Here is a 26,223-nt window from a genome sequence, read left to right as displayed (position 1 = left end):
CCTCGGGGGCGGCCTCTGGAGCAGCTCGCTCGCTCCCAGCGCTGGCCGAGGGGATCCTCTCAGAAGCAGACGTTCGCCGCCTCAAAGCGAACGGATAAAAGTTCATAGCTAAAGTTCAGAGCAACCGAGGGTTGTGGGATTGTCAACCGTGGTGCTAATATTCAAGCGTATTTGAAGTCATTGCGGTTTTTTTGATTGTTAGAATTAAAATAAAGTATCGAACTTTTCTTCTTGTCTTACTTTTACCGTGGGATGCCAGCAAACCTGTTTTTACGTCAGCTGTAGTCCCTGGTGATTATAGTAAGGCCTGCAGTGAACAGTCTTCAGGAGAGTCCTGCCAGAATTAGAGCAGTGCCTTTTTAAGGTATCACTGACAAGCAAGAGTCTTTGTAAGGCACCAGTTAGTGATGCAGCTTCCTGCAAAGACAGAAATGTTACCCAGATCACCTGTTCACTACCCTGTTGAAGACAATTAAAGAACAATTGGGAAAAAAAAAATAGCTCTGTAGCAGAAATGGGAACTTAGCATGTTTTTCCTTCATAAGAAGTAACATCTGTCTGACAGTGATGGACTTTGTTATAACATAGTATTTCCTGGTGCCAAGAGAGAGGACAAGAAGCAATAGGCATGCATTCAAACACAGAAAATTAAACATAAAACATAATAATAATTTTTTAAAATACTGTGAGGGGTGGTCCAACACTGGAACAGGTTGCCTAGGGAGGTTGTGGAGACTCCTCCCTTGGAGATACTCAAAATTTGACTGCTTAGGATCTCAAGCAACCCTCTCCTGTTGACCCTGCTTTGAGCAGGCACTTGGACTAGACAATCTCCAGAGCTCCCATCCAAACTCAACCATTATGTGATTCCATTCAGCACACTCTCTAGGGAACTCTGGTCCCAGTTTTTCTGGGCTGATATTTAATGTTATCCTTTTAAAAATAATTGTTGGGTTTGCTGATTAAAAAAAAAAATAGGATTCTTAAATTTCTTTTAAATTCAGGTTGAACCTTTGATTGTAAGGCACATTTAGTGATAGTTTTTGTTCCATGTCATACTGCTATGACTGAGGATTACTTCTGAGAGATTCTTTCTACAAGAAATAGTAGTAATAAGACTAATACTGTTATGCTGAAGCAGGATCTAAATGGTCTGAAAAAAAATAATTCTAGTACTCTTTTTTTTTTTTCTTGTATATATACAGGAGAAAAAGTTGAATTGACTAAGTTAAAATTCTGTTTTTGCAGATTGTGATTTAGTGGGTAGAAAACCTACATTCATGGGTCTTCCATAAATTACATTTCTAACCTTCATTAGCAACTGTTTGTACATGTTCAACAGTTAAACTCGGAACCATTTCAAGTCTTCTGTTTACATTAATTGCATGTGATTGTTCTTATTTTTCATTGTTAGTTTTTCTGCATGTTCAATTATGGTTTTGTTTTTGTTTTTTTTTTAATTGTGATGATGAAAGTCATTGTCAACTAATTTTATTTTAAATTGTTTAGAAACACATAGCTCATGGCCTGGTCCCTGCTGCTACCATAGCTCCTAAACCTGCCGTTCCCCGCACCCCTCCCCCTCGTAGTCCAAACCCTTCTCCAGAAAGGCCCGTGATGGTTTTGAGTTGGGTTTGTTTGGGTTTTGTTTTTTTTTTCTTGCTTCATCAACTACAATACTAGAAAAACATATTTAGAAGAATTGCATGTCCTTGCTGCAGCATTTACCATAAGCCTTTTCATAAACAGAATAAGTTTTAAACTGGGGCAGCTCCCTCATGTGAATTTCTCCCATTGCCAAGCATGCTAAGTAGTGACAGTCACCATTATGAACATGTAACTTATTCAGAATTTCAGTCAGTTAAAGAGAAATGGACTATTGAAGGTTAGGGCCATTTTTAATTTGACTGCTATAGTGAAGTGTAGGATTGTAGCAGTACTACTGCTGTGGGTCAGGATATTTTAACTCATTAGAAAAGCATAAATTAAACATCAATAACGTGCCATTTTATTGCGTATTTTAAAAAGCAGGGAATTAAAAAATTGGCTTGTAAAACTATGTTGGATTGGATTTGAAGTAGCTATTAAATAAAGAGAAAATATTTTTTTTTCCTTTCATTTGTAGTTTCTTACAGATTTTCTTTCATATTTCCTCTGTGTTTAGTTCAATTTTTGTTTTCTGTGGTCTTTTTAGTGCCTGTAACGTTCCTGTGTAATCCTAGTCCATTTCTTTCTCCTTTTTTTTGACTGCCAGTTGTCATTCCTGTTACAGTCCTCACCATTTCTCTCCTTTAATCTTTCTCTGTATTTGTTTTTTTCCTCTTCATCTTACCCTCCTTTATACTCTGCAACATGCCACAAATAGGCACTTCTGTCTCCTTACTCTTGCCCTAGTTAGCAATGTGCTGTCATTTACTAACACCTTCAGTCATCAGCAAAGGGTTCAGGGTAGGGAATAATGGGAACTAGGAGACAAAACAGTCAAACATGAAACACCTTCAACACAGCACCAGGTAGTATTGTTATGGCTACAGTGAATGTTAAGTACTGTAAATTAACAATGTCAGTTTGGGGAATGTAACTCAGTATATTCCCTGATTTTCATGCACATGATTTGGGAAAATTGGTAGGTATTGTACTTTGCTCTTAGAAAGCTGCATTATGATAGCTTGCCCAGTTCTGTGCTTTGCTTTGGGATAAGTAGTTTATAGCCAGTCCCTCAGCACTTCCAGTGGCCTTTATGCTTCTTAACTGTGAACATTTTGCTTTGCTTAAATAGTGAAGACCTTCTGCAATGGAACAATTATAAAAGGTGGAGCACGGAGGAGCCATCAGTATTGTTCCCCTGCTTTGTTCTGTTTTCTCCCAGGTCTGCTCTGGCAGCAGCTGTCCTGGCCACGGCGCTGACGGGGCGCACTGTTGCTATCCCGCAGCCTCGGCAGCGCTCGCTCTCTGAGAATGATTCCAGCTCTGTGGAACAAGAGTGTCTGGAGCCGTACGCCACAGCTGCGGAGCTCGGAATGGGGTAAGTGTGTCCTTCCTGCTTTGGGCTCTTGTTACACATGGAATCCATCAATAGTACAGTTTTACCAAAGAGTTGCAGCAAACTCCTGCTGCTACAGCTGCTTGCTTTTTTTCTCACCACATCATAAATTTGGTCTGAAGTGTTTACAATTCTTCCATTTCTCATAAAGTGATGTCATGCATAGTTTTCAGGGAGGGAGATTTGGACTGTACAGCAGACCAAATGATGATCAATTGTACAAACAGTTAATCACTGAGGAATCATCTGAATTACATGTCAGCTATTTCCTTTGTTCTAAATAACTATTACAGACTCTTCTTTTGGTAGAATTAGCCACTTTTTAATCTCTAATCTGGTAGTCTCATAGAAGATAGAGAAGAAAAGGTAGCTCCAGTGTTAACTGTCTATTTGAAAGCATACACATTGGCTAGATCCTTTGTTTGCAGCTAACGGAAGCTTAGATGTATGTCAGCTGTTTGGACTCATGTATATTGTAAGACCCATGGTTCTACTTTAGTGTTTATTTCTAGGAAGAATAAACAACACTGAAACAGACTTTAAACTGCTTTCTACTTATAGGCCCAACTGGAAAATTCATGGTAGTGACAGATCCTCTGTGCAGTCCCTGGAAATATCAGGCAATTATGGTGAGGATGAGGACGTGGATACCTATGATTCAGATGCTGATAAAGAGGGAGAGTCCAGCTGCCAGAGTAATAAAAGGAGAGAAAGCTTTAGCACCAATGCTATTTATAGTGTTCCCTGCAAAAATAAAAAGGTAGGATTTTCAAATGTGTTCATTCCTTTACTGTATTTTAATATATTGATGAAAACATGAAATATTTCTACAGCTTTTCATTCTCTTCTTACTCTTCAGACATTTTTTCAGTTTTTATTTCACATGCTTCTTTTTGTGGTTCATTTACTGCTACAAGAATTGGGTGGGTTTGTTGATCCTCACAGATACCATATCTCTGATTCTTAGAAGCCTTTTCTTATTAGGAAAACAATGGTATCGTGTATAATTATTGTGCATCATTTAGTCTTGTAAAACATCCAATATTTTACGTTGAGTCTGATACTTGTAGATTTTTTTTGTTGTTAAAAGTACTAGGAACTTTATTTTAAATGGTGAAAGCTTAGTTAATGGTTCAGTACTGTGCTGAGCAGACCTGTGCCGAGACAGGGAGATTCAGAAGCAGACAAAATAAATTACCTTGTCCTCTGAAGACTATGCAATGAGCAGCTTAATATTCCTAAGACACATTTAAAGTTCAGTCCAAAATGATAGAAAAAATTGTCAAACAGGAGGAAGTAGCTGAGTAGTGAAGAGGCATTAAAATGCTGTGTATATGGAAGAAATCTGTAGGAGGGGGGAAGCAAACCAGGGCGTGGAATATGTGGGACACTGGTATGTGATAAACTGGGGAAAAACAGTGGATACAATGTTAAAAATGATTCATCAATACTTCAGTGCTATGATGTAGTAGATAAATGGTTCATCTTACTAGAACACAGCAAACAGGATTATTTCACAGACTCTTGTGAATGAGCTGACAGGGAATATTTGCCCTGTGAACTCAATTACTATTAGAGTTTCCTACCTTCTCTTGATTTTTGTAAGGTAGCAAACCAGGGCGTGGAATATGTGGGACACTGGTATGTGATAAACTGGGGAAAAACAGTGGATAAAATGTTAAAAATGATTCATCAATACTTCAGTGCTATGATGTAGTAGATAAATGGTTCATCTTACTAGAACACAGCAAACATAGGATTATTTCACAGACTCCTGTGAATGAGCTGACAGGGAATATTTGCCCTGTGAACTAAATTAGAGTTTCCTACCTCGTCTTGATCATTGTAAGGTTTAGAATTTATTTACACAGAACCCTAAACAAAAAAGTATGTATTATTTATTATCTTAAAATACAGGTGTACAACTCTGATTGGGACTGGGACATTAGGACACTAAAGGCTTCACAAAGATATCAACACATGGACTATTTTAACAGTGTTATTTTGATATAGATAGGCTTGTCTTATTTCTACCTAGGAAGAGTTTCCAGCATCTCCTAGTACTAATGCTGGCAGAAAAGAGGAGCCTTCTCATGAAACTGAGTTTCAGATGGTGGTGGATAAGTCAAACATACAAACAGAAGGTAAATAAACTTACCTGAAGTCAAAATGGCATACCTTTTAATATTGTGGGGGGAAAAAGAAACTTTAAATAAAATAAATTTAGTACTACATAATAATGATTTTTTTTTTTTTAAAGGGCAATGAAAGAAATGCTAGTAAATACATAGCCATTTCTAGTAGCTACAGAAAATTAAAAATCTGCATAAAGAGGAAAGATTGGTCTATATTCACTGTATAACTGAAACTCCTAAGCATCCACTGTCAGTCGGAGGGGGAAAAAAATCTTTGTCTAAGTTTTATTTATGTTGGATCCCAGTGTTGTTTCAGTATTATTTCAGTGGAGTTATCCCTAAAGCCAGAGAACAATATCCAGAAAGAATGGGTTGCTTTGATAAAACCATGTGGGAAGTGGATGCATTAAACTGAAAAAGATAGGATATATAAACTATTTCTAATCCCTCTTCTGCATAGTGAGTGCTGCAGATCTTGGAAGCTGCCAGATTTGCCCTGGCCTTGTTCAGAGATGCAACAGGATTCCATCGTAGTAAAATCAATGAAAATATTGCATTTGTCCTTTACTGAAATTCTAAAACACTAATGGAAGACAACCATACAGGTTCATTTCTTCCACAGTTGCCTCTATACAGTGTGAGGTGAAGTAAGGTCTCACATATACTGACAAACCATGAAATTGATTGTACAAAGTTAGTGATCTAGTTTGTGTGTCTGGGAGGACTTTCTTACACTTAATTGCACTATAATATGTGTGCTTACATATCCATATGAACCCTTATAGTTTACAGACTTACAAATGCTTTTGATTTTAGTTGACTGAAAGATCTGTTTTTCCTTAGCAGAAGACCAAGGGCTTGGCTTGAATTTAAAGGTGAGACTTACATGTTAATTTGTAACATATTTTGGAAAAAACGTGTTAAGAAGAGCTGATAGTTTACAGTCACTTAGAAGGAAACTAATTTAGTGCCACTAGGGAATCTTTTTATTTTGGAGTGCAAGAATAGTTAATAATTTCTTTTGAAAAAAGAATGACTATGTAGATAAATAGGCCATACATATATTAGGTGTGTGTGGGGGGGTCCTATTTATTTATTTATTTATTTTAATTGTATCTTCTGTGGTTCCTCCTGTGAAAGAAACAGTGGGAGACATCATGCTGTAGAAAGAGAGAGCTCTTACTGAAAATTTTCAGTTTCTCATCCTGGCTTCATCTGATTTTTGTCTAGTTTTCCAGCTGGGGCCATGTGACTGCTTTCATAAACTTGAAAAAGAATACCCAAAAGTTTAGTTCATCAGAACAATTTACTGGAATATTATTTCCAAAAATGGCCAGTTCTCCCATTAGGAACAGCACTTTTTTCTTCAGGTTCTTGACCACATATATCCTTTTGAAATTATTCGTAAGTTTTGAGTCATCAGTGTCTCAGTATGTGAAATTACACGGCATGATATCCTTATAGAACCTCATGCTGTTTCATAAAAACATGGAGAAAGTTCATGTATCAATCATGTTCACCTCAAATAGTTACATTAGTATAAATTCAGCCTGTAGTTCTTTCCTGGTGGAAAAACTCTCTAAAAATTATAAAAATAGGTTTGGGGTTTTTTTAACCATCAAAGGGAGAAGAAATTTCTTCAGCTTTTTTTGGAGAACATTTTACATTTTAATTTATTTGCTGTTTCCCACTTAGGGACTGACAGTTCATATCATAATTGACTATTCTAAGGTCTTATTTTATACAGTAACAAGTGGGAGCAATATCCATCCTTTTTGGTCAAGAAGCTTTCTAAAATTGCTTTGAGAACTGCACATCTCTGACAACTGAAGAAAATATTAACAATTTCAAGTGTCTGCAGTGAAAAGTGAAAAAATTATGTAAAGATGGATAAATGGCAAGTTGTATATTGTCCATGGTAAATCCAACCTTAATTTTTGTTGATAGAAAAGAAACTGCTTCAGAAGTTTTGTTTCTTAACAAAAACAGTGATGCTGTTCAGAGTACTTAAGAAAGGATAACTGTTAAAGCAAATTGTCTCATTTCTTATTTCTCTGCTAGGAAGAAAAATCATTACCTGAAAATCTGTTACATGAAAAGCCTCCACCATCCCCAGGTACCATACTTCATCTGTATGGGTATTTAGACATACAGATGAAAAGAAAAATTTGAAAGTGTGATCCATTATTGCTGATGTAACATACTTCCATAATTTTGCAGATGATATAATTGTTTTTTTTGTAAGGACTGTTAAGTAACTTCTGTTAGGCAACGGATCATTGGAGCGTGTTCAGTGGAGAGGAGGGTAAAGGTTCCATTTCCCAGGTGATGAAAGAAAGGAGGGTCAAGGGGACTGACTAGTTCATGCTGGACACGTGCACTTTGCTTCCTGCAGTGGATATTTGTGTCTCACCTCTCTAGTCACAGATGCTAGGGAGAGGGAGATGTGCTGATGCTTCATTTTTGCTTTAAGGAAGGAATGTTTTCAGTGTCTAAGATGCGACCTTGGAGCCACTTCACTATATAGCGCTCTTTCCAAATCCACTTCTTTAATTCTCTCTGGCCTTATCTTCTGAGAGCCATGAGCTGATAATATCTAATAATATCTAATGCTAATATTAGGAAAAATGGCTAATAATTTGCCGAAACTCATATTCAAGTCCAACTACCATTTAAATTCTTTGTACTATGATATTACAGATGTGTCTGTTCGAGCAAGGGAAGCACGAGAAAATATGACTAAAGAAAAGCTCAGAGAACTAAAACAACAAAACTTTTCTCTGAACAAGGCATACCAGGCTATGGTCCAACAATTTGAGGGAACAAAACAGGAAATGGAAGAACAGCGATTAAAGCTGAAGAGACTAGAAGAAGAAAACAGAAGACTTAAAGAACATGCAGAGAAGTCACGTAGAGAAGGTGGGAGAAACACATAAGCTAGTCTGTGGTTATCATGTTTGATTTTTCTAACATCTTACAACCTATTTGTGCAGTAGTAGGTTTCCATTCATTGATTTGAGTGAGTATTTATGCAGAAGGAATACTTATATAATAGTGAAAAAAAAATTACTTGTTGCTTGAAATTTAATGGGCTTTTTGTTAGTAATTTTTCATGAGATTATTCCATTACAGTATTTTGAGGGAAGTTCTCTTATGATTCTAATTTACTGCTATTTTTTCCTTAGTTAAATTATTGTGCACGTTTCTTGAATTTTGATTGAACTTTCTTGTTGGATACTTATCTTAATAGAGGAGGCTACAGAATTACTTTTTCTCAGACAACAAGCACAAGAACTGGTAGATGAAAACGATGCTTTGAAAATGACGGTTCATCGTTTAAATGTAGAACTAAGTCGCTACCAAACCAAATTCAGGCCACTAACCCAAGAAGAGGTGAGAATCTTGGCTGTAACAGCAGTTTGTACTGAAATGTCTCAGTGTACTTTCATTCATCTTTGAGTTTTTAAGACTGTTTTCTCCAAATTTTGCCACAAAGTCTACAAATGGCATAGGCTTTTTCTGAAATTTGAAAGGAGCGTTTATCATTAAGACTGACTTCAGGAAGTTAATATTTTCTCTTGTATTTGTAAGATATTGAACTTCCCATTTTGTTGACTTTGAGTGGGTGCTACATACACAACACATAATTAGAAACATAAACTTGTTTGGGGTATTAGTTGTGACTGCAGTGAACAGCAATTGGTGCTTCAAAATGCAGAAGTAATTTCAGTGTATTTTTAAAACTCTATTTTAGCATATAAAACTGAACAGTTTACCCATGAAAGGACCACCACCACCATGGCTGGTAAGTAAAAACCTCTACTGACTGCAGGTTAAGGAGCAGTACTGTTACCTTGAGCATCATAAAAACCATCTTCATTTAGCATTATCTAATGTATAGTTTGCTTCAAGGTCTGTTAATCTTAACTGTTAATCTTCTGCTGTGATTATTTTTAAGTTGATAATAAAAGAAGACAGCATATTTCAGCAATTCTGATGGTAGAAGTGGTCGTGGGTCAACTAGTAGCCTGTGAACTTCTGGCAAAACAGCAAATCCTCTGAAGTGGATTGCATTTTTAATGTGAAACAATTTCTCCGTGAAATGCTAATCAAACCTTACATTTTACTTCCTCACTGTTATTTAGAACTATATAGAAATAGGAAATCCTCCTCCTGCTCTGTCTTTCTAGCTATAATACCCATCAATCACATGTGTATGTATTTTGTTTTAAAGGTACAGGTTTGAGAGTGTAAAAGTTCCTTTCCCACTTACTAATGAATCTGGGCTAAATGACATTATGAATAACTGTGTTCACTGTAGCAGTTGTTGGTTTCTGGTTCAGTTTGCATCCCCATGGTACTGTGTTACATATACTGGTAAGGTGTAGCTGCTCTTCAGTGAAGTGTGCAAGTGCAGCATCCAGCCTTGTCCTTCCCAAAGCTTGCTCCTAAAGTGGCATTAATAAGTGCTTCTGCAGCATCCTTGCTTGTGGAAGTCCTGCACTTTGCAAGGCATACGCAAAAACCCTTAATAGCTTTTAAAGCTAGCAATATATAGCAGAAGTTAAAATATTGATGAGATTATGGTTTGTCATTGATTTATATGGATTGACTTTTTTTTTTAAGTTGGATATGAAGTATTTGTCACCTCTCCTGTTGGCATATGAAGATAGAATAAGGGAAAAGGAAGATTTAAATCTCGAACGTGAGGCAAGTCACTGATTAAAGCAAATATACACTAAAGCAGAAATAAATTATTGATTATTTTTTAAAGGGATTTGTCCAAGCTGCTTTCTGCCTAAAATTAAAAGCGACTTTGTTTTACTTATCTATGCATGGTTATTGTGCTGCCTTATCCTACGTGGCTTGCTTGGTTTTGTCAGCTTGGTCACAGATGTGGAAGGAGGCAGTACACTGAGGTGTACAAGAATTGCATCTCTGAGTAGAGTAAAACAAACACTGTTAGTGGTAGAAAGAATTTACTATTGCATTCATAATGGGGATTCAGTGCATGGTATAGCTGCTCCTCAAGTTACAGGCCTGTGGATTTTGTAGTAGAAGAGTATTTGTTTTAAGATATTAAGGAATGGGTACTAAGGAAAATATATGTTATTTTTTAATGAAATATGACTAGATTGAAGCCATTTAGAAGTTAAGTATATGCAGCTGAATTAAAGATAAGTAGTGAGATAATGAGCTGTTAACAGAAGAATTGTATGTATATTTATAAATGTTTTTGTTGATGTAAAAATTAGAACAACCTACTTACCTCTAAAGAATTTTTATGTGGATTCCTTTGTCTTCCAGGAGGACATGAAGAATTTTAAAGTACAAGTGGAAGAGTTGGTGAAGGAGAATGAAGAGCTGCATAAGCAATTAAATAAAAGTAACTTTATTACCCCTACAGAATGGTAAGTTATATTACTAGAAACTCATTTTAAAACTACTGATTTTTCTTGTTGCATGCAAGCTTTTAAGATTACAAAAATTATCTTCAAAATTTTGTTCCCCTCAAGCATTTGAAGTTTGGCTGATGTGTTAATAGAATTATGATTATATCTGGTTGGAGCAATAACTGATCTGCAATGCCTGAAATAATTTTGGAGTAAAGATTAAATATTGAATGTGCAGCTTTGCACCTAAAGCCTGTGTAAGAATATACTACTGTAAGAACGTACTAAAGACATCAGGTTTTCATTAGTTTGAAATGGTATTGGAATATGGCATCAAAGAACTACTTAAGCTGCATTTACAGGACTGAGAGCAGTGTTACTGGAACAAGAACTGGGTATTCATGCACTGTAAACAAACCAAGTGGAAATTGAAGATGATTCCTCACCCGTGTAACAGGCTTTGGAACAGCACACTTCCATCGTTTCTTCAGCTTGTAATGTTAGATCAGTACTGACCTTCCTGTCCCAAATAACAAATGTATTTTGTCATTCAGTTTTCATTTTTGTTTTCCATTCAGATGAAAATGTGCAGTCTTCAATGGTTAAACAGTATGAACTCTTAGATATTAACCAATTTGTAAGTGGCTGATATGCATTTGTTTCCTTCTCCTACGCCTACTGCAGTAAATTTCCCAGTAAATTAAGTCAGCTAAACTTAGAAGCTCCTGTGTGCAGAGGTTTTCATGGAGACAAGTGTAAGCCCACTTCAGTTTCTGTGTTTGCAAAAATCTTCAGGGCAGACTGTTTATGACTGTTTTTCAGCTGCCAGACAGCAATTGTTACCTGTATGGTTCAGCTTAAATTTTATTCAGAATATCATTTGATGGTAGGGGAAATTGTCCTTATCTAGTTCTAGACACAGTATGATGCATTTTTATCTAGGTCAGGCCACATATAAACAAAATAGATAGATTTCAGATTATATCAGGTATTTTTGGGTTTAGGCTATTTTTGCTGATTGATGGATGACAAATCTTGTGTTTAAATTCATCTGATATCATCTGATAATTGTATGTCTACTTGCATTCTGGCTAATGCTTCTCAGCTTTTTAAGTTATTATTAGGACAGCAAATAGTTTCTTAAGCTTTTGTTAACATCAGAAAGACTAATATTTGTTTTCTTGAAACCTGAATTATTAACTAGCTATTATGCAGAAGGTTCTCTACTTGGGATAGTTCAGTTTAAATATCCACATTCTTTACAGGCCCATAAAACACACAGGCAATATTTTGACAGAGATCAAAGCAAAGTAAAGCTAAGCCCTATCCAAGAATTAATTGCATGTTTTCAAAACAAGTTTGGTTCAGTTGATGGTTACATAGCTGTCTCCAAGTCATCTGGCCACATTATGTAGCTTTAATTCTCTCATATGAGTGAAATCTGAGAGAGCTGGGACCATCTCACCTAGGGAAGAGAAGGCTTGGAGGGATCTTATCCCTGTATAGAAATGCCTGATGGTAGGGTGTAAAGGCAGAGCCAGGCTCTTTTCAGTGGTGCCTTGTGACAGGAAAAGAGGCAGTGGGCACAAACTGAAAAAAGGAGGTTGTGGAGTCTCCATCCCTAGAGATATTCAGAAGCCATCTGGACATGGGCCTGGGCAGCTGGCTGTAGGTGCCCCTGGTTTAGCAGGGGGCTGGCCCAGATGACCTCTGGAGGTCCCTTCCAATCTCAACCATTCTGTGATGTTACAATTCTAATTCACACATACATATTTTTCCTTCTTTCTGTGGTGATTTTATGCTTTAGTTAAAGATTTTAAGCATTATTTTAAATAATATAATTTTGGAGGGTTGTGAGTTCATGTCTCTAGTAAACTTACCTCGGGTCCTGACATTGCTTTTGGAGAGGGTTTTTAATCTGTTTTTTTGCAGAGGATCAAATATGATTTTATAAGTTTACACTGCTGGAAGTCAGTTGTGTTTTTTCTATGGACATAAGTTAATATTTGAATTATATTTTATTTATAAGCTGCTTGTCATTGCAGGCAGCAGCTGCAAACTCAGGCCAGGCTGGTCTTGGAAGAAAACAGATTGTTGATGGAGCAGCTTGAAATTCAACAAGCTAAAGCAAAAGATAGTAACAGACAACATGTTCAAGAAGGTAAAGTGATCAAACTGCTATTCAGTTGAACTACATCAGAGATGTTATTGCAGGTTTTTTTGCTTGTGCTTGGTTTGGGGGGTGTTGATTTTTGGTTTGGGGCTTTTTTTCCAACTTCATCTCTGCCTGCAAAGCGTTGCTGCATGTCGGTAACACTAATATGAGCATTATGCTAATTTTTGTAATTTAAGAGGATTTTAAACTTTACAGGTAGGTATTTGTGAGGTATTGTTTGCTCATTTAAATGTTAATTTTAGAATTTGTAGGGTTTTTAAATTTTCTGCTTTGTAAGCAATGTTTATTACCTAATGCAGTTAACTATAAGTAGTAGTATTTGATTTTACATTTTTATAATTTGATACTGCTTAAATTTCATGCATCTTCAAGTAATTATCTGTTATCTATTGCTCTCTTATCAGAGGTTTGTAGTTGTTTGAACTCAGAACACTTGATATTCCTTGTCTTGCCTGTAAATATTTCTTGGCCAAGATGAACTTTTCTTTTGAAAGATATTTTGCATTGGTAGATTCCTCTGGCTATTCTTCATAATAGCCTTCTGACTGGATATTAGAAAGAGAACAAGCATGTTATAGTTTAAAATCCCCAAACTGAAAGTAAAATTTCTTAGTGAAGTTTAAAAAGCAAAATGAAATCTTAATTCAGAGATCAGGATGTTCTGGAAAACATTTAATTATATGCAGTTAACAGAAGTCACTGATGAAAGTTCCCATAAGTGAACGTATATAGCACTACTCTGATTCAGAATTTTTTTATTCACCTGCCACCTAATTCCATAAATACTTTCCCTTCTGCTTTTAAAGTTTCTGAGTTTCTTGTTTAGAGGTTTACCTCTCTCTATTCATCCTGCCAAAGGTCAGACAAAACCCCAAAATCAGGTATTCCTCTTCACAAATATCAAAATAGCTTGATCTGGTATGAGTTGTCAGAACATCCCTAGTAAACACTGACAGATTTTGATGTCTTCTGCTGGAGTTCTTCCATTAAGTTTCAACTGTTTTGGCATTGTATCCACTGACTGAAATACATACTACAGATCAGTGAACAGAAACTAGGCAGTCTCTAGGTGTGTGACCTAGCTACTAGGTTACAAAAGTCATGTTCCATTTAGGTTCTTTACCTGAATTAATAAAATATGAATCAGAGGGTTTTTCAGAGTAAGATCATGTTTCAATAATCAAATAGCTTATAGCTCTGAGAAGAGGAAGTCTGTAGTGCTTTTCTAAAGCAAACTGCTTGAAACACACACACACAAAAAAAGTAATCCAAACATAAAATACCAAGCAAACTGACAAATCCACTGTTACATAATGCTATGAACAACTAGGAATTAACATGTTACTGGTTTATTTGGAGTTTCACTAAGTGATTGAATTAGCTCTGCTGTAATCAGGTTTGTGTTTGTTTTTTTTTTTTCCTCCCAAAAGCTTCAAAATTGACCAAACAGATCCTGCTCTTAGAAGATAAGAAACGGAGTCAAGAGGAAGAGATAGCAGAGTACCAGAAGCAGTTGGAAGTTTTGAGTTCTACTTGTAAAGAGCTCAAAGCCAAAGTGGATAGCAGAATAGCAGCAGAGGAACACTTTGCTTTGGTGAATGATTTAAAAAGGTATGAGTCTGAGTTTACAAAGAAGCAACTCCACAAAGCATTCACATGAGCAGATTTGCATCACTCCATAGGTGGGAGGCATGGAAGCTTATGCTGGCAATCTAGGAAGGTGACTACTGTGGTACAAAGAAAAGTAAAGAAATGTCAGAAATTCTATCATATTATCTATTGTTATAGATAATCAAAATTACAGAAAGAAATCCCAGATCTAGAGAAATTGGTAGAAGTGTTCCTACCATAGTGTACATACTGCTAAATATACCTTTATTAAATAGAAGAAGAGTCATTAAAGCCAGCATTTTTTTTAAAGCTCTCTATTGACACCGTTCTTATTCTTTTGAAAAACGTCTGAAGGACCCTGAAATTCTAAACTAAAAATACTGAGTTTCTCCAGTCTTTATAATATGGAAGTAACATGAAACAGCACAACACAAAAGTGATGTCATGAAGCATAGTCTGTGAAGGAATGTTTTCCTAAAGACATCCTGTAAATTTGTTTGCTTGCAAGCCTGAGGATAGCACAAGTTACTGCTTCTTGGTACAGTGGCTTCCTGAGAAGTTCTCAGACCTTGTTTTTTGTCATTGCTAGCAATTTCTTGGGAAAAAAAAAATTAGGAAGGGAACACATTTGGACTATATAGGATATTTTTATAATTTAAGTTCTATTTCTACTGCAGTCAGGATGATTTTTTTAAATACCTTTGTTTGTATTATGCTTCATTCATGATTTGATATGTCATGAGACTGTCATCTCTGATGTCACCACTGAATATTAAAGCATTCTCAATGCATCTTTTCATGCCTTCAACATGGGGGTCTTACTGTAACTTGGCTTTTTAGTCCAGTTGGCCTATACATGATGCCTGTTCTACACTGTTGGTTTTTGCAGCCATTTACAACAGGAGCAGGAGAAAAAGTGCTCTGAGGTGGAAGCTCTAATGGGAGAGATGGCATCACTGCAAGCTCAAAACAAGAAACTGCTTTTAGAGGAAAATAAATTCATGGCTGACAACAAGGTCCTGGAAACTGAGATGGAAATGACACAAAAGGCTAACAGGTCCTATCAGATTCTTATTTTCTTATATAGAAATACTTTTATTTCCAAAAATAACAGCAGAAGTTTCAGTAAAGATATTGTCAGACATCCCATAGTAATTTCTACTAATTACAGAAAAAACAGGCTTTCTAAAGACATCTTGATCACATGTAAAGGCCTGGGTGTCAAGTAACTTTGCTAAGCTCTGTATGTTTTCATGTACACTTCTCTATGTCTACGTGCAAATTAACATTCTATCTTTAATGCTTGTAGTTAGCTATATAAATTAATCATTTGTGGACTCATCTGAAAAATAGGGTCTTACACTATGTGCAGATCTTGTCATACACCCAAGTGGTTCAGAGATGGGCTCACAACACTTTTAAAAAGTAAAACCATATTACTTTTAGATTTCTGAAGAAAGAAATAGCTTGTAGCCATTGCACAAATTGTGCTTTGAATCGTTGTTACTGTTGTTATTCACACACTGTACTGTAAAGAAAAACAGCCCCCAAAAAGTGGGAAATGATAGTTCTGGCATTGCAAATATTTTGAGCCAATGCATCTTTAACAGTATATTTGATTCTTTGAGACTTGTACAAGTTGACTTGCACATGCAATGGAAGTTCTTTTAATGCCACTATTAATTCCCAATCTGAAGATTTTCTTTCTTCTGTTAATTTTACAGGCGATTAAAGAAGAAAATAGGCCTGTTGAAGCTACAGTTGGAGGAAGCAGTGGAAAAAGAAGCTGCAGCCCGTCACTATCTAACAAACCTTGTTGGTTTGGTGGAGAACATAACTCAGGAACGTGATCATCTTATTTTGCTGGTAATTGCCTTTAAATAATTGATATTATTTAGTTGATATTTCACACATTTATCATCATGAGTGGCACAACTCATTGTTAATTTGAATTATCAACAAAGAAATTATGGGACAAGGATTTGGCTATTTTCTTCTGTTAATTTTACAGGCGATTAAAGAAGAAAATAGGCCTGTTGAAGCTACAGTTGGAGGAAGCAGTGGAAAAAGAAGCTGCAGCCCGTCACTATCTAACAAACCTTGTTGGTTTGGTGGAGAACATAACTCAGGAACGTGATCATCTTATTTTGCTGGTAATTGCCTTTAAATAATTAATATTATCTAGTTGATATTTCACACATCTATCATCATGAGTGGCACATTTATCATGAGTGGCACAACTCATTGTTAATTTGAATTATCAACAAAGAAATTATGGGACAAGGATTTGGCTATTTAAATAGACCTCTGCAAATAGGATAGAGGCAGCAAAAGATTATTTTCTAGAAGATTGGTTAAAAGCAACTACCCTGGTTTCTGGCGGTACCATAATTAAGCCTTAACTCATGTTAGTTTTGAGGTCTGTAATGGGATATATCCAATTTAGAAGAATTTTCTAATCTAGGTTTAGAGACTGGCTTCATTGTTGAAGCTACACATATTGAAAAGTAGCACACAATCATAAATTTTTAATACACATTTCTGAATCTGAAGGTAAACTATCACCCTTGAAGCAATTTGTACAGACTGTCTGCTGTGGGTGCACGTGCTCTTTTTGGTGAGCAGTCATTCTGACAGGCTAGTTGAGAGTTTTGGAACAACTTCTGTTTAGTGGAAGCATCTGGCATGAAAGTTACTGGGCTTTTTATAGGCACACTTAATTTTCTTTTACAAGATCTTGGACACAATGTCAATTTTACATATTGGTACCCTGTCTTCAAATTGGTCCTGGAAACCATTTCACAAAACTTTGTTAAAATAAAGCTTCTTTTGCCTCTTTTGTTCAAGTAGGAGACAAAGATTGTCCTCGGTGTTGAGTAAAAAGATTCTATAGTGGTTAATTCCTAATTCGAGAAGAGGAACCATGGTGACCAAACTCAAATCCCTGTCCATAGCAAACTGGACTTTAAGATTGTGAAACTAGACACAGTAAATGTCTTGTAGGAATTTGGAGAATTTGTTCTTATCTCTCAATCTCTGGTATATCTGCTTTCAACTATTCAGCATACCACGTTAAAATACCACAGAGATCCAGAATTATCAGTAAGTACAAGGTATGCTGTTTGGCTTAATAATAGTCTTAGTAGATGTTCAGAATACTTTTAGCAGTAAAAACCTGTTTCAGAAGGAAAGATGTCTGAACATAACTTTAATCACCACAAGGTAGTGTTAACCCTGTCTTTACAAGTGTGCAGTATGTGACATCATATTCTTCCCTTCTGAAACCTGCACTTGCAAGTACACACCAGAAAATCAAGTTTCATGCACAGGTGAAAAGCTCAGAGTAGGTCCATGGAAAGCAACCCAAAATGCAGCCAGCTATGGCCTGCCTTTCTTTAGACATAAACTGATCCAGCAATTAGAAGCCAGTCCTGTCATGCAAAACAGAATTTATCTTTTCCTTTTGTGTCACGTTCTGGTGTGCGTGTGTATAATTATGACACACAGGTACTTGCCACACATGATTTAGCTTTTTTTTTCCCTAGGAAATAAATTTTTATGGATTCTGTTATGGATCAATTTTTTTAATGAATCTACTCTGTTTTCTGGTGTGCGTGTGTATAATGATGACACACAGGTACTTGCCACACATGATTTAGCTTTTTTTTTTCCCTAGGAAATAAATATTTATGGATCAATTTTTTTAATGAATTTACTCTGTTTAAGCTGACAGTAGAGATACTCTGAGATAAACTTTTCTACTGAAATAGTCTAGTGTCAGTAAAACCTTTAAATATCCAGGTTACTTTTCTGCCTGGTAAAGCTGAATCAGAACAACCTGTTCCTACTTCTGATCACTGAACTTAAAGCCTACCTTGGCAGAAAGTTAGACTGCAGTCATCTTGTAGTCAGGTAACCTGATAATGGCAAGGCCTACAAAACAACAAAAGAAAATTAATTAGAGACAGACCCTAATGATAGTGAAGAGCCACTACTGAGCATGGCATGTAATTCAAAATGTATTCTTATTCTCCCACCTCAAAATTCAGTAATGTCATGTATATTTACTCAGTTCAACTAATTACCTTAGCCTTCCATCTTCTGTAATTCACTGACTGAAGCATTGAAAGTCATTTTTTGCAGATTTAATCCAGAAGAATAGGGAAAGCAGAAAGGATACAGTGCTCTAAGAAATTAGCCTATGCTCTTACTTTAACGAGGATTAAGTTAAAAAATTTGTACTAACCACATCTCCACAAAAATAAATGCTTTTAAATTCACTATTTCCAAGAACAGTGACAGCCTGCTAATAAATCCAGTAAAACAAAGCAGCCACAAATTTAAAACAATTTTGGTAGTGTGACACTGATGATGAACTGTAGTCTTGAATTAGCAACTGTCAAAATGATTCTTTTATTGTGTTGTATGATTCAGTAAATCAGAATGTCACTGCCCCAGCATGGAATCACAGACTCCAGTGATGTATGTCAGCTAATTCTGGCTTCTGTGAAAGGAGATGTGCCTCTGGAGAGGATTTCAAGGTGTCTGACTGTGCTGATTCTAAAATGTGGTTATTTCTCTCTTGAATGCTTTCCAGCGGATTTAACAGTTGAAGCTTCCTAAGGTCTTAAAATTATTTCATTGTTTACATCTCATCCAGGTTTTATTTGCTTTGCTTTTTATATCTGAGAACGCACTGCTTATGAAATGATGGAAACAGTCACAAACCAGAGGCTTTTCATAAACCACATGTCAGATTTCTTGCCTGAGTCCCTGCCAGTTTCAAGGGCTCTTTTGAGAGCAGACTACACGATCTGACCCAGAGGGGTTGAGTCACACGCGTAAGAATGGGATCCCTCCATACATACATACATACATCTGCAGAAGAACATGCAGAATTGGTTGGGTTTACAGTATCAGTAGCTATGATCCTTTCAGAATAAAACTATTTCAGGGTATTCTGTTAGTGAGAGAGTATTCACAGTCAGTTGACAAATTACTAATTAGCCATTACTAGAATAATTTTCAGGATTCTTTTTCCGTCGTGGTTCTTCAGACTATTTGAGTTCAAAACAGAATAACTTTGTCTTCTTCAGTGTATGTATTTTGTATGCCCTTGTTAATGATTACATTTAGTTACATATAGTGTATGTTTGCAGGCCAGATGTTTGGAAAATCAGAATCATGGTGTTATCAAAAAAATTGTGGATGATAGTCTGCGCTTAGGAAGACTGGAAGAAAAAGTTAAGGTAACTAGTGTTTCTAGCTAAATATTATGTAAAATGTTATGGGGTTTTTTAATGAGAAAAGTCAGTAATTTTTGCCAATTGTTTTATAAAATATTTACAGATTATTTTATAAATAGTTTTTAAAAAGCACAATAGATCATCATTATAGTTTTCAGAAATATCTTTAATATCGTTTTCCATTGTATTTTTACACTGCATGTCTGCCGCATTTACATCATTACCCAGAGAACTATTTGTAAAAATAGTTTATTTGTATTTTTTTATCTCTGTAGTGTAAGCAAATTATTCTCTCTGCTACTCTCTTGAGGCTGTACTAATGCTTGAACTTGAAATCCATTACCATTAGATTTGAAAGAATGGAAAATGTTATCTTGTGTGTATGATGATCATCAAGTACTTTCATATGGCTGTAGGGTTAGAGTCTTAGAAACTCAGAGGATGTTCAAACATCTAGCCTAATTAGAGAATACACTATAGGTTATCTTTACAACTCTCTAAACAAATACAAAGAGTAGTGTGTAATTGCTGGATAACCACATATGGCAGGAAGTACATCTGAAACTTTTCTGTTTTAACATCTTTGGTGCTACCATAATTGCTTTCACTGTAAACTCTAAAAAGGAAGGATATCTGGTTTACAAACCAACCAAAACATTTTCCTAAGTCTAAATACAATGTCAAGTTTTTAGTTTGGTTTTTTTTCAGTCACAAGACTTTTTTAATCCCCATATGTAATGCAGTTCCTCAAACATGACAGATTGTATTGCACATGCTGCTGGTAAAAACTCATGTGACTGTGAAAAGGCAAAAGGATTCTTCACTTGCAAGATAGATGTTTGCCTCCACAGTTCATGCACAATTCTAGAAACCATGAAACTTGAACAGGAGGTTACTTTAAGGCTATGTACTCCCTATGCAGTTGAGACCTCCAACCTATATCATTCATTTATCTGCTTATATCAGCTAGAGGAAAGATGCTCTCAGCTGCTTTGGAAAATTAGAAACTGGGTAACTGCCCTGTATGTTGAGTTACAGGATAAACTGCTTATGAGGTATTTAGGTATAATCTTTCTCCAGTGATAATAGTGTTTAAAATGGATTCATTTACCTGACAGGGTAGTGTGCAGCTATCAGTAATATGGGTGTGAATGCTATTTCTTATCGTAGAAAAGGGTGTTTTGCATTGGCTTTTGGCCATCTTCAGCTATTTCAGCAAGATACAAGATAAGAAATACACTTTATATCATACCAATTAGAGCATACAGCCATTGGATTATTATGATCAGAGAAAAGCTTCTAGACTACAAGTTTGTGTTACTTGAAGTGACTACAATGTGAGTCTGTATTTTCTACTTTTTAGACATAACAGGTATCATACAGTTACCTTCTGGTGAACTCATGGCCTTGTATCTCTGCAGGCACAAGCTCATCCAAAAATATCTTAGGCTGGGGCTTCTTTCACCTCACTGCAAACGTTTTCTGAGGGTAGGAAAGGAGGAGGGGCAGGTGGTTCAGCTGCTCTCCACTGCAGACCCACGGCACGCGCGGTGCGGGCAGCGGTCGTTCAGAGCGCTGGCAGTTCCACTCCACTGCTCACTTCCCTCTCAGGGAATCCTTTCTGCTTTCCACATACAGCTGGATCTCATCTTCTGGTCTGCAGTTCTTCCTTTGAGTGAATTCTTCTGGAGAAAGTCAATGAACAAAAGTCCTGGGGTTTTGTTTTTCTAGACGTGTCAAAATAAATCAAGATCTGGCAGATCTGTTATTAACCAAAAGTCTCTCAAACTAAACAACAGGTTATTGCTAAAATAAAACTCAAAACCATGTCAATATTTATTTACACAGCTTTATTACATATTTTAAACTGTGTACGCTTAAGTTAGCAAATTAAAGGTGATTCTCTTTATAAATATCTGTTTTTAGTTTGGGAGTTAGCAATTACTGTAAACTTTATAATGTCATTCACTGTGCAAAAGGTTTTATAGGTTATCAGTACAACCATCTGAAATTTAGAAAATAACAGTAGAGTCGTATCAAATGGGTTGAAAACAAATATTCAGAATTTTTTTTGTGTGTGTGTGTGCAGGAATTATTTTAAGGAAACCATTTACTTTGGCATTTTAGTTCTGAAAACAAATTGGTTTCATTTCTAGTTTTATATACTTGGGCATCTGTAAGACAATTTTTCAGGCATACTGAATCTTTCAAAATGTTAAAGCTTACTTAAAACCTGTTCTTTAGTTGGCCCTTTAAGATCCAACCACAAGTGTCACAACACTTGTCACTCATAACTTTCCAGAAGAAATCTGATTGTAGAGAAGCATATTTAATGCAACTTTAGTTTTTACTCAAATCTGAACTAGCTTGTCATGGGACTTATTAACAGGCAATAAACAGAGCATTTCTGAGCTCCATTTTTAAAAACAGTGACAATTATTTTATCAGAATGGAGTGGTTTTTTTTAAAAAAAAAAACAAATAACCTTCAAATACCTTTTCTATTCACAGATAATGAGATGATGGTCTAAAATAGTTTGCAACTTCAGGATCAGGTGATAGTAACCACCATCTTTATAGCAAAAGAAAACACCCAACACCACCATGTTGTCATTTTGCCAGCATTCACACAAGTTACTGTGCTTTAACACAAATATATTATGTCCTACTATATACAGTTTTAGCAGTCCATAAAGGTTAAAGTTTGCAATGAAGTTGTTTTATGGCTCAGTTAAAAATTTACCAGTTGATAAAACACTGCATGTCAGCTTCAGGAAGAGCAGTCACAAATTCCATGGCAGAGGCACTGGCAGAAGCCATACATGAGACATGGATGGAGCAAAACTCACACACAACACCTAGGGTCACTTTCTGAATCACCAGTAAATAGATGCCAAGAGGGAGGGAATGCAAATAAAGTAATCCAAGCAGCCATACCAGTACTCTGGGTACATGCTTGCACAGCTTTGAAAAGAGACCTTGGTTTAGCTGACCTGGAGAACTTAAAGATACTGACTCAGTGCCATGGTCAGGCATATAATCTGAGGCATTACTTCCACTGGGAGTCCTTGGGGAGTCTCTTTGTACTTCCATAATTGTAATTACTAAGCAGTTTGATGATCTGTGGGAGGGACTTGAGGAAGCCATGGTTTTTGGTGTTAAAACTACTTCTTTATAGTCAGAATTCCATGCTCGTTTGGTTCTTAATATGAGCATGGACATTGTATTTGTATCACTGGGGAGTCCCTTAACTTGATGCAGCTCTGTCTCATGGTAGCAAAAGGGGCAGCTAACACAGGGCAATCCATCTCCCTTAGGAAGTATTTTAGTCAAACATCTGTCACAAGTTCTGTGAAGACAATCCAAGATTTTGGGCTTACAACTATGAACAGTAAATCTCTGATAACAGGCTCTGCACTCCAGTTCATCATCAGGTGCCACTTCCTCTCCTTCAATACAACTGTAATTCATCTTTAAATTAGGCACACTGGCAAAAAGGAGTCAGATTATACCAAGTTATGTCATGGATTCTGACTCTCTATTTGATAGTAATTTTGTCAGTCATAAGGTTTTAGTAAAAATAGGTAGAAACAACCTTTATACTCAAGATAACTAGCATCTCCCACTCTCATTTTCAAGCAACTTTACTAAACAGGCTGGCCTTAGTTTTTTTCCTGCTACCTTTGTATATATGACATTTAGAGTACAAAATTGCTGCTGGTGAAGAGAAAGCATGGAAGGTTTGTTCTTAACACTTCCTGAACACTGAGGAACTGTGTACCTCAGAAATGCCTGTAACCATTGCAGAGCTTGCTCCCTGTAAACCAGCTGTGCACACTGAGTACATCCAAGTGAAGCAAGGGTACTTCTTTTGAACTTTGGGAAATGGGCTTTGGGTCTAATGTCAGGATTCCAGGGATTTAAGTCTCGCTGCACACCTGGCTTTTCTCTCCATTGTGTTGCCCTTGAAAATTCAAGTTTTATTGCCATTTTTGTGATGCAGCCACAGAAGAAACTGTTTCTGTGGTTCTGTCAGTCCTAAAGAATAGGCCTTAACCACATGCAATTTGCCCCTTACTTTCACATCAGGGGAAAGTGAATAAAACTAAAGGGAGAAATCTAAAATGCACTGAAGTCTTTCTTACTTTTCACTGGAAAGTTTGAACACCTCAGAACACCCAAGAGACATGTAGCCATCTTACTTTCATTGTTCTAAGCATGTGCCTGGCCCACTAAAATGTTTCCCATTTCAGGGACAGGGTGGAGACAAGGATTCTGTCTCTTAAGAAGATGCACAAATTTACTTTTTGCATCCTGACTGTCATATAATCGCAGATAATGTTATTAAAACCTTTTCAATTTTATGTCTTTCCTATAGGGACTGTAATCATAGTCAAAATAAAAGAGGATCTGTGAATCAGAACATGAGAACAGCATCTTAACCCTTCTGCCCTAATTCTTACCACATACAAAGTTGCCAGAGGAACAGGGTTAAAAAGCAAGTCCTGCTTGTACCTGTTCATGCCATCCACTGTTAACATCAATATAAGTGGCTGCCTCCTTCTCCTCACATGCAAACTGAGCAAAACCAATATAACAGAAAGACCCACAGAACTAATTCTTCTCCCAGATTTTTAAATTATTGGGCAGGATAACATCTGCTAGAACACACACTCGTATTTTTGTCCCAGATTACCAACTGGGAGATGCAAGGGCCCAGGTAATACAGCATATATATACCAGGACACCTGTTTTTCCCTCTATTCCAGGATACATTCAAGATCTTTCAGATTTTGTGATGTTAGCAGAAGTATACAAAGAACCCCTAAACGAGTCATGTAAGTCTGTGGTGTATACTAGGTAGGTTATTCCCAAGAGTTAACAGTGTTCACATAGAAAATGGGAATTTTAACCAAAACTGAAAGGAAATACCTTCAAGTTACTCATAAGGAAAGGTCACTAGAAACAAGTGTTCTGTCCTTCAGGTTTTCTTTTCACACACCTGAGATGGTCTGTATGCATGCATAGGACAGAGAGATAAGCACATACTTACTCAGCTTTTGTCTGAAACAGGATCATGCTTTCATCTCTGGCAAGTGGCTTTTCTCTCAGTCAGTCCTGTTTAAGCAGGGCATAGGAAATGGAGGAATTCATTATTTGTGTGTTCTCAAAAAGGTAGAAAAGAAAGAGCAATTTGCCCTTTCCAGCACAGTCAGAGTGGACCTCTGGTTTTCCAGACATAAGCCAGGCATATAACTGCAATACAGAGTCATATAATGGTTAACAAATCCCCCAAATTAACAAACATCTAAAGTTGCAGAAGAGTAGAAACCTCTGAGACTTCTTATAATTCCCCTATTTCCCAGGCTGAGTAAAGGCATGAGCCCTTAGACAAAGGTTATCTACTCCCCTGGCCCCCCTGTGCTATTCAGGGATAATTTAGTTTAATTTTTGCATGTTGGTTCCTTAACCCTTCTAAAAAGAACCACCACTCACAAGTAAAGATCCTAAAGGAAATTTTTTTTTAGCAGAGATGGCAGTTTATTGAACTCAAAAATTCTTCTTAAAGTAGTGCTGAGTTCCTGCTAGAATATTTTTTGGGGTTTCAAAGCCAAATAATAAATTTAGATGATTGGCAGTTTCTGAATAAGAACAAATGACCACACTAAGCCCCTCCAAAGTACATGTGGGAGCCAAAATAAGTTTGCAGAGAAACTAGAAACACCTAAATACTACATGTAGAAGATTCCAAATTAGTAACGGATACTCAAATTTGTCACATCAACAAACTAAAAAGTCATCTTTTCTACAGCAGGATTTTGCATTCTTACAATTCCTAACAAGAATGGAATTGTCTTTAGGATTTATTTTTTCTTTTTTTTTAACAACCCTTCAGCTGTACAGTAACAACTACAGAAATTTTATCTGATTGCTGCTGGCAATGGGTAATCTCCAAAACAAGAGATTACACACGACAGCTGATCACTAAATTTATGTATTTTTCATGTTTGTTTTTCCCCTAAGCATTAACCTACCACATCTAAGAGCCACGTTATCTCCTTGGGGTAGAAGAAACTGCATACATCAGAAAGTTTTGTGAGTTACTTTGTTACTAGAGCTTGTGGAGGAAGATAAAAAATCTCTGCCAGGAGAGTGGTGGCATATTATATGTAAGAAATGAAATCAGCAGTAAGCATTTAACGTTAGCACAAAAGTACCTTTTAAAACTTCAGGTTAAGCCTTTTGAACCTCTTAGGATAAACTTGAAATGTAACAAGAGCAAGTATTTCCTAAATGTTGCCCTAACACTACAAGCCCAGAGTTATTCATCTGTCTTACTGTTGTAGCAGTGCTCACTTTCATAAAGTTATTAAAACTGAGTCACTTGCAGTGTGACTCAGAAAATGGAAATTCAGCCTTGCCAAACCTTCCTTCAGCTCTCCAAAGCTTGCCATTACAAGAAACCCCCCAAATTTCTTAAAAAGATGTTTGTAGTTTTCCTGGTTGTAGAGACCTTTAAAATTTGACACATTCAACCTACAAGTTCAAAAACCAGGGGGAAGATGAAATAAACTTGAGGCTTCTCCTGTATTTATGCAAGCTCTGTTCTATTTGGGCAT

At 36.4% G+C, this 26,223-nt stretch overlaps 1 protein-coding gene across 1 annotated transcript in view; it reads left to right on the top strand.

Moving 5' to 3' along the window:
- Positions 1-1,509: 1,509 nt before the first annotated feature.
- Positions 1,510-26,223, top strand: part of CEP89 (centrosomal protein 89kDa) — a gene marked incomplete at its 5' end in the record, with an annotated part of 34,223 nt that continues 9,509 nt past the window's right edge. Inside the window, 16 exons of the mRNA XM_008943336.1 lie at positions 1,510-1,611; positions 2,865-3,025; positions 3,605-3,803; positions 5,082-5,187; positions 6,025-6,053; positions 7,240-7,294; positions 7,879-8,097; positions 8,429-8,571; positions 8,933-8,983; positions 9,805-9,888; positions 10,486-10,589; positions 12,617-12,732; positions 14,178-14,358; positions 15,248-15,415; positions 16,083-16,224; positions 19,518-19,607. Coding sequence (XP_008941584.1) covers positions 1,510-1,611; positions 2,865-3,025; positions 3,605-3,803; positions 5,082-5,187; positions 6,025-6,053; positions 7,240-7,294; positions 7,879-8,097; positions 8,429-8,571; positions 8,933-8,983; positions 9,805-9,888; positions 10,486-10,589; positions 12,617-12,732; positions 14,178-14,358; positions 15,248-15,415; positions 16,083-16,224; positions 19,518-19,607 — 1,950 coding nt within the window. The remainder of the gene's footprint in view (positions 1,612-2,864; positions 3,026-3,604; positions 3,804-5,081; positions 5,188-6,024; positions 6,054-7,239; positions 7,295-7,878; positions 8,098-8,428; positions 8,572-8,932; positions 8,984-9,804; positions 9,889-10,485; positions 10,590-12,616; positions 12,733-14,177; positions 14,359-15,247; positions 15,416-16,082; positions 16,225-19,517; positions 19,608-26,223) is intronic.

Source organism: Merops nubicus, unplaced genomic scaffold (genome assembly GCF_000691845.1).
Source record: "Merops nubicus isolate BGI_N331 unplaced genomic scaffold, ASM69184v1 scaffold3537, whole genome shotgun sequence".
NCBI lineage: Eukaryota > Metazoa > Chordata > Aves > Coraciiformes > Meropidae > Merops > Merops nubicus.
Note: the sequence above shows the minus strand (reverse complement) of the source record. Positions and strands in the feature narration are given on the sequence as shown.